This window comes from Myotis brandtii, unplaced genomic scaffold (assembly GCF_000412655.1).
Source record: "Myotis brandtii unplaced genomic scaffold, ASM41265v1 scaffold85, whole genome shotgun sequence".
Lineage (NCBI taxonomy): Eukaryota > Metazoa > Chordata > Mammalia > Chiroptera > Vespertilionidae > Myotis > Myotis brandtii.
The window spans coordinates 319,368-328,387 of NW_005371454.1; the positions used below are offsets into that span (position 1 = coordinate 319,368).

Genomic DNA, 9,020 nt, shown 5'->3' on the forward strand with positions numbered 1-9,020 from the left:
TAAATGGGAGGCCAGTGTCAGATGGGGACAAATTAATTCTTGGAATCAGAACAGCCTCTCCCTCTGCAGATCCTGTTAATACTTCAGTTTTGATAATGTTAGGTTGTAATCTTTTGATAATAAATCTGGTACCATTACAAAGATCCCATTTACTATGAGATTTCTCAATAGCATAATGATTGCACCCACTTTCAATTCTTGGCTGCACATTACAATCACCTGGGAATCTTTTTAAAATCCTGATTCCTGAGCCTCATCCTCCAGAAATTGTTTCTTTGTTATGGGGTGGGGCCACAACATTAGTAACAAAGAAAAAGAATTAAAACTTTATTGCGGGGCACTGCTACAGTGTTTGGACAGGTTCAAGCCTTGGACTGATGAGAGGGCACAGTCCTCTCATTGCCACATGCAAGTCCCAGCTTGGAGGGCAGGGCCCTCCCAGCACAATTATAGCCAACAGCTGTAGTTGTAAGCTTGAACCTATGGTCCGAACACGTGGCCCCACGTGCCTGAGTGATGTAGGTTTGATAGAGTTCAGGTGCATGTAGTTGAGTAGGATTGAAACCCAGGAGAATGTTGTAAACAACTTGGTCACGCCCTTACTTTGCCTCACAGCATCTGCTATAAAATAAAGGCATGGCTGTGGGTGTGGTTGCTGTCTCTCAGAGAAGCAGCGTCCCACCGAGATCCAGCTTTCATTCTCTTGTCTGTCTTTTCTAAGCCTTTCAGCCGCGCCCACTCAGGTTCATCCCTGGCCCTGCTGGCGTGGTGGCACACTCTCAGGGAACCACGCTCCCAGGGTGGGTTCCTGCCTCAAATCCCGCCCTTGCCGGAAACAGCTCTGAGAAACAGCTCGGGGAGGGCGCAGCCCTTGGCAAAGCCACCCAGGATTCAGTGGGGCCACACTCTGAGGGCAGTTTCCTGACTCAAACCCTGCCCTTACAGGAAACAGCTCTGGGAAACAGCTCAGGAGGGCACAGCCCTTGGCAAAGCGACCAGGATTCAGTGGGTCCACACTCCGAGGGTGGGTTCCTGCCTCAAACCCCACCCTTACAGGAAACAGCTCCGGGAACCAGCTTGGGGGAGGGAGCAGCCATTGCCAAGACAACCCCTGCAGGACTGACTTCCTTCCGGTTGGTCGCCAGCTAGACCCCGGTGGTGATGAACCCCACCCATGGTTTTTATATAAGTAGATTATGTTTCAAGGAGTTGTGTGGGGGGGTGCCAAATTGACAAGGGTTGAACTTGCAATGATTAATCTTATGTGTCAACTTGACTGTACCACACATTGCCCAGATTAAACATTATTTCTGGGTGTGTTCTTTAGAGTGTTTCTGGATAGGATTAATATTTGAAACTGAAGACTCAGTAAAGTAGAATGTCCTCCCCAATGTGAGTGGGCATCATTCAATCCATTGAGGACGTGAATGGGACAAAAGATAGAGGAAGGAAGAATTCACTCTTTACTTTCTATGTGCTAGCTTGAGCTAGAACATCATCTTCTCCTGATCTTGGACTGGGATTTACCAGTAGCTACCCTGGTTCTCACACCTTTAGACTTGGATTGGAATTATACCACCAATGGTGGCAGATTTTAAAGGTACAATAGCACATTTTATTTCACCTCTATTCCTAATGGTTCAGTTAATACACAGTGCTCACCAAGTAGCTATATTCTTTGAACCATAATTGAAAGATTTTTTTTTTCTAACAGGCTATATGAGTAGGTAAATTTTACTCAGAAATGCTTGTAGGAAACTCTAAGGATGGCAAAGAGGCAAGTATGGCTCAATGTTTTCTAAATGGAAGATATCCTATTCCTATAGCCATTATTTGCCTACTTAATTGTGTCCAAAATATCTTTAATGGTATATAAAACTTTCCATTCCAGAATTAGAAAGATTCCCATCTTGGATAGCTAATGTAGCTATTTTTTTAAGTAATTGAAGTCAGGATATTTCCTGAGTGTGGGTCTAAATAAGGGTATACTAGGAAAACATACTTCACTTGAATGAGAGGATCATGAATTCTCAAGTATATGGAAGGTATGGTGATGGATTGTAGACAAAAATGTGCCTGCAACTTCCTGCCTACCACAGGATGCTGGTGATATCTCTGAGGAAGCTAAAATGCACAACTATGGAAAAACCACCTAAAGAATGTGGCCTCTCAAAGCACCAACCCAGACCTAAAAAACATGAGCATGAGTGGCAATGGTGATGATTGAAGAGGAAGTGGTATGTTAGCAGAGCCTGATGAATATAAACATTGGGGATGTCGCCTTCTCTTATTCTCTAATACAAATCTGTATTTCTTTCTTTGTTATTGAATATGTTATTTTTCTGAATATTTGCTGCCAACATCTCAAAATAAGTCATTCATTGGTTACCTCGAAGGCTTAAGAAATGTTGGTTGCTAATGAGCTTGCCTTTTTCTAAGTATATATTGATGAAGAAGGTAGAGTAGTGACTCAAGGAGTAAAGATGCAAGAGCCAAGAAAATAGTTCCTGTAAGTGGTGCTTTGAAATACTTGGGTTTACCTACATAATGAATATATAATGCATCTAATAAGATGTGAGCTCCATGTTACCAACAGGCCAAAGTAGGCAGAATTTCCTCTTTTCAAATGCTTCTTAAACTACATACTTATTTTGTGAAATCCTTTTTCCTTCAAAGCCATAATTCATATTCATTGAAAAAATAATCTATAATAATAAAAGCATAATATGCTAATTAGACCGGACATCCTTCCAGACAACCTTCCAGACGAAGCTGCAGTGATGGGAGTCAAGCCACTTGCATTAATTTCTTGCATCAGGCCTCTAGTTTAATCTATCAATAGGGTGTATATGATTTATTCTGGACCTGATAACCTAGAGACATGTTCCTTTTTCTTTATGGGGTTTTAAAATTCCTCAGTAGAAGCCTGTTTTTGGTTTGGTGTCACCAAGGAGCAGAACTTGAGACAAGTATTTTATTTGGAAATTGATCTGTAGGAACATTTTAGGGGATAGGGAAGTGAGACAAGGAAGGCAGGAAGCCATTAACAGTCCATTAATAAGGTACTAACTGCTTCCAAAAATTGAAGCTTAGTTGCACTAAGGACATCTGCCTTGCCCATCTTTGGTTGAGAGCTGCTTCTTGTGGTATAACTCTCATGGGTAGTTTGGTCTGCCCACCACAGAGACTGTGCTAGCTCCAATCAAACCCCTCTTGAAGAGACTAGCAAATGTTTTCAGTAAGCAGCCTTTGGCATTTTGAGGTGAGTGCCAAGGGTAAGTGATAGGGCAATAACAGCATTAATTAAGGGGCCAAATCCAAAATGAGTTGAGAGCACAAAAACTCCCATTTCCTACCCAGAACAATCTAGATGCCATGACAAATCTTTGAAAGCCTGCTTTCTGCAAGGGAATTCAATGTGCCGGTAGGGTTTCTTTGTGGCAAATATCACACAGAATGGAAATGAAGGCTGGTTACAATCTTGCACAAAATATATTGGCATTTCTATGCTGTACAACAGACACATACCCATTTAGGAAATTTACTGCTTGTTAAGTTTCCCCCTGACATCTCAGAGACTCACTGGGAATTTCCTAAGCTACATGCTTAGTGCACAGTATAAGGTTGTTATTCTGTATCATGGTCCACTGCTTAACTCAATCTGCCAATAGCCAGAAGGATGATTTTCTCCCTCACTGGTTCTCTCAGATGAAAAAATTTCTAAACATTATTGTTATTGTCTTTGTAAGTTGATTTTCCATCAGGGTTGGAACTTTGGGGAAAGTAGATTTTAGCTTTTTTCCCCCCAAGAAGTGAATCTCAGTAGTGATATTAGAAAGTTCAGATCCAATAAAACACTGTGTTCTTATTAATGGAAATTAGGAATATAACAAATGTGTAAATATAATTTCTCTTCAATTTGAATACTTGTGTGTCTTTTTAATTCACATTCATTTTTAAAACAGGTTCACTAATATTTTGGCTACTAAAAACATGAATTTTATTGTACTATTGTTTTATAAACAGAGAACAGTTAAGTGTGTTATGACAAAAACACTAGCTCTTATGATTTGTAAATCTTATGTAAATTGATCCTTGGAAACATATTTAAGGGATTGGGAAATTGATACTAGAGATAATTTTGCTCATTTATATTAATTTTGAAATTTTTGAATTGCATCCTTCAGCATGGTCTATGAAAATGAATCAGATTTAATAATCTCTTAACAGTCTTTTTCCCATAAAAATTTTATATTTTCTAGAGTCACAGTTCTGAGGTACATATTCTTAATGTGTTTATGAATTGTCCTGCTTGTCACCCGTGTTAAATGAAATCAATCAGTATGTTAGCTGTAATTTAGTTTGTAGATACTATTTATCAAGGTGATAATTGATAAAGTTTGCCTCTATTTCTAGTTTTCTAAGACTTTTTCACCTAAATGGGCGTTGAATTTTATAACATTCTGTCCGCATCACAAAAATCATGTGATGATTTTTCTTCTTTTTCTTACTAGCATGGTGGTTTCTATTGATTGCTTTTTTAAATTTTTATTTTATTGTTTAAAGTATTACAAATAGTAGTACCTATGTCTCCTTTTTTTCCCCATTGACCTTTCCCCGGTCTCCCCTATCCCCCAGCACATGCCCTAACCCTCCCCCCCCTCCAGTGTCTTGTGTCCTTTGGTTATACTTATATGCATACATACAAGTCCTTTGGTTAATTTCTTACCCCCACAACACTCCCAGCCTTCCCGCTGTTCTTTGACAGTCTGTTCGATGCTTCTCTGCCTCCATATCTATCTTTTTGTTCATCAAGTTATAATGTTCTTTATTTTCCATAAATGAGTGAGATCATGTGGTATTTTTCTTTCACTGCCTGGCTTATTTCACTTAGCATAATGGTCTTCAGTTCCATCCATGCTGCTGCAAATGGTAAGAATTCCTTATTTTTATAGCAGCATAGTATTCCATTGTGTAGATGTACCACAGTTTTCTAATCTGTTCATCTGCTGATGGGCACTTAGACTGATTCCAAATCTTAGCTATTGTAAATTGAGCTACTATGAACATAGGGGTGCATATAACCTTTCTGGTTGGTGTTTCTGTTTTCTTGGGATATATTCCTAGAAGTGGTATTACTGGGTCAAATAGAAGTTCCAATTTTTAAATTTTTGAGGAAATGCCATACTGTTTTCCACAGTGGCTGCACCAGTCTGCATTCCCACCAGCAGTGAAAGAGGGCTCCTTTTTCCCGCATCCTCTCCAGCACTTGTCATTTGTTGATTTGTCGATGATAGCCATTCTGATAGGTGTGAGGTGGTACCTCATTGTTGTTTTGATTTGCATCTCTTGGAGGATTAGTGACTTTGAGCATGTTTTCATGTGTCTCTTGGCTTTCTGAGTGTCCTCTTTCGAAAAGTGTCTATTTAGGTCCTTTGCCCATTTTTTGATTGGATTGTTTATCTTCCTTTTGTTGAGTTGTATGAGTTGCCTGTAAATGTTGGAGATTAGACCCTTATCAGATATAACATTGGCAAATATGTTCTCACATGCAGTGGGCTTTCTTGTTGTTTTGTTGATGGTTTCTTTTGCCTAGCAGAAGCTTTTTATTTTGATGTAGTCCCATTTGTTTATTTTCTCCTTAGTCTCTCTTGCCCTAGGATCTGTGTCTATAAAGATATTGCTACAACATATGTCTGCAATTTTGCTGCCTATGGATTGATCGCTTTTTGTATATTTATATAGCTTTGCATTCCAGAAATGCTATAAAGTTCTTGTTTATATATTTCCAAATTGTTGTTTATTAATAGTTTGTTACTAATATTTTTCATCTATATTCATGATCGCTGCTGGTCTCTATTTTTCCTTTTTTGTACTTTCTTCATTTGTTTTTTATATTATGGTAATAGTGGCTTAAAATGAGTTTAAGGTGTTATCAAATTTTTAAAATCTGGTAGTGATAGGGTAGAATTGGTGTTAATTCTTCTTTAAACATTTGGTTGCATTCTTCAGTGAAACCACCTGGATCTGCTCTCAGCTCTCTCATCTCTGTTCTGAATTCCTGTCCCTGACAGAGTCTCCATCTCAACCAGACAGCTTCCTTGTTACCCTCAAACATGCTGGGCAAGCTCCTGACTGAGGGCCTTTGCTTTTGCTGTTTGCTTTTCCTGAAATGCTCCTCTGCCAGTTTCCAGCCTGGCTCCTCATTGAGTTCCTGCAAGTCCTTCCTCAGAAGTTCCTTCTCAGTGAGGCCTTCCCTGGCCATGCAAACTAAAAGTCAGCTCTCCATACTGACACTTCATACCTCCCTCTTTTATTTCCTTCTCTGTAGTGCTTATCACTACCTAATACTCTACATGTATTATTTTGACATCTTATTTGTGTGTCTCCCCACTAGTATATAAGCACCATAATTTTTATTTGTTTCGTTTTCTGCTGTATTCCCAGTGTTTAGAAGAGTGCCTGTAACAGAGTTGGCAATCAATACACATTTGTGGGAGGAATGGAAGAAATGAAATAGTCCATAATAGGACCAGCTGGATTTATTAAGCTCTCACTGGGGGCCTGGAACAGTGCTAAGCACTTTTCATGCTATTGTGTCCTGAGTTCTCATGTCAACTCGTGAGCTGCAGGTAACAGGTGAGGAAACGGAGGTTCAGAGAAGTCAGGTAAATTGTCCATGGTCCTACAGATGATCAGTGCTGGGCCAAGATAACATTCAAGGCTCCACAGCTCCACCAATGCTAACTCACTAAATCAAAAGTTTGTCCCACCTTACTCTTCTCATGGTCCTCAGCTTTACCAGGGGGTTAAGGCTATGAAGAATTGGCCGTTGGTTGTGATTCTTTTACAAGGGCATTCGAGTGATTGAAGACACATTTCCAGTATGGATTTTATTTGGTGCTGCATCTCAGGGAAGTAAAAACAAAAACAAAAACAAAACCCCTCTCAGTTACCATGGTAATGGAGAGCATCTGCTCACAAACTTATTTCCTGTAGAGTGATAATCCCTTCTTCCTAGTTTTACCTGGGAACAAATCTAGTAACTTGCTATGATGTAGCTGTCGCCAGTGCTGATGTTTCTATTTAGAACTACATCTGATATTTTCTTTACTCCTTTTCACTTTAAAAGTTAGTCACATTATAGAAAATTTAGAAGAAAAAATTTATTATCATCTGCATTTTAGAGACAAGAAAACCAAAGCACTGATAATAGACATAATTTCATAATTGTTAGAATTAAGTGATATAATGAATAAAAGTTCTCCACACTATAGCTGGCAAATACTGTGTATACTCAGGATGAACACTGAGCCCTTAGGAAAGTGTAAGATGAAAATCTTAATTGCCTTCTGTCACTACTCACCATTTTTTTCTTTTGCATTTACGGACTATTTGGCCCATTTCTGTCTTTCCTAGTTCTTCTTAACATAAAGACCCTTATTTTCTGCTGAGTCTTTGGCCCATTTTCTGTTTCTCAGTCTCTGTAATCATTACTTGTATTTTGCCCTCAGTACCACTACACATGTGTATAAAACTTTGATGTGAATGAATTTTACCTTCAATTATACCAAATGTCTTTATTGAACACATTGTAAGTTGCCACACACTGTTCCTGGAAACGGGTATCTTTGAGGAGGTCAGCCAAGATTCCTCCATTTTTGAAGCTTAAATCTAGTAGGTACTCATAGTCCTCAGTGCTCACATACTTCCTGTTCTGGTCCTGCCCCAGTTTATTGGCAATCTTCTGTGTTTATTCCATCATCCTTGGATTTTTCTTTATCATCTTAATCTGAGGATTTAACCCAAACCAACACGTTTAAGAGCAATGCCATTTAATGAACATTTCATCCAGCAATCATTTATTGGGTGCCTGCTTAATGGTAAGCTCTATTTTATCTCCTCTATGTACCATATATTCATTCTCAAAAAGCCTTGTAGAAAATAATACTTTAACCCAAAGTATTGGGTTGAAAAATTAAGGCAGGCTGGTAAAATAAATATTTAGGTTGGGTGGTGAGGCAGAAGGTAAACTTTTAAAAATAATTTTTAAGCCTTACTGATAAACATTACTGTATTCCACACTGGATGTTTTGAACTGATAAATGTTATGACTGTGATTAAATTCATTCAGCAGAAGAAAAGGAAACGATCATTTCCAAAGTCAAAGAGGGTCATGCCATTCCAAAACAAATAGGAGATCCAAAACATTCAAATGGCATTTATTTAAACTGAAATGTGTGTCCAGTGTACAACAAAAGGGAGTTATTGCCTGTGGGCTTATTAATTCTGTTTGAGGTATTAATTTAAGATATTAACTTGTTACTAGTTAGGTATCCATGTTGGAAATGTCTCCCCTGCATAGTAATGGTGGCATATAACATTGCAGGCTAAATTAATCCGATTGTCATTGGGGGTTCTAAAATCTACCATACATTAAAGACTCTATCTGAGCTTCCATCCTCATAGAAGAGCTAATGAACCAGAAGCTTTTCTAATAACAGTGAGTACCACATAAATGCAGTGTTCACTCCATAAGTTCCACTGTTAATAGGATAAAATCACTCTGGGCAAATAAAACTAACAGCACTTTCTTCTAATTGATGTTCAAGCGCCACCTACTTCTTCTGTGAGATAAGACTACAATAAATTAGTGTTGTGTTAAGTTTGTGTGTGATGCTCTGCTGAAACTAAGAGATTTGTTCAGACTTTCAGAATTTGTCCTTGCCAGTTACCCTCTATTAAGTTTCTATTGTTAACATAAACACCATTGAAACCTGTAAAGAATTTTTGTGAGTTTATTTGAGCCAAACTGTTGACATATGCCAGGAAGCAGAACCTCAAGGAATTGAGATAATGCTCTGGAGAATGGCAGGGTTACATTTGTATTTATACATTTGCAATCAAAGGAGGGACGTAGGTGGGTTACATGAAATTCATTGGTGATAGATTAAGGAGGAGGGATAAAGCAAAGCAGGGGAAACCCCTGGGATTGGATAAAAAGTAAAATGATGGACACA

General features: G+C 38.6%; 1 protein-coding gene across 1 annotated transcript in view; it reads left to right on the top strand.

Annotated features, from left to right (window-relative positions):
* The first annotated feature begins 6,611 nt into the window (after positions 1-6,611).
* The window catches only part of LOC102262569 (pleckstrin homology domain-containing family G member 5-like), a 32,331-nt gene continuing 29,922 nt past the window's right edge, over positions 6,612-9,020 (top strand). The window contains 1 exon segment of the mRNA XM_014532159.1: positions 6,612-6,668. Coding sequence (XP_014387645.1) covers positions 6,612-6,668 — 57 coding nt within the window.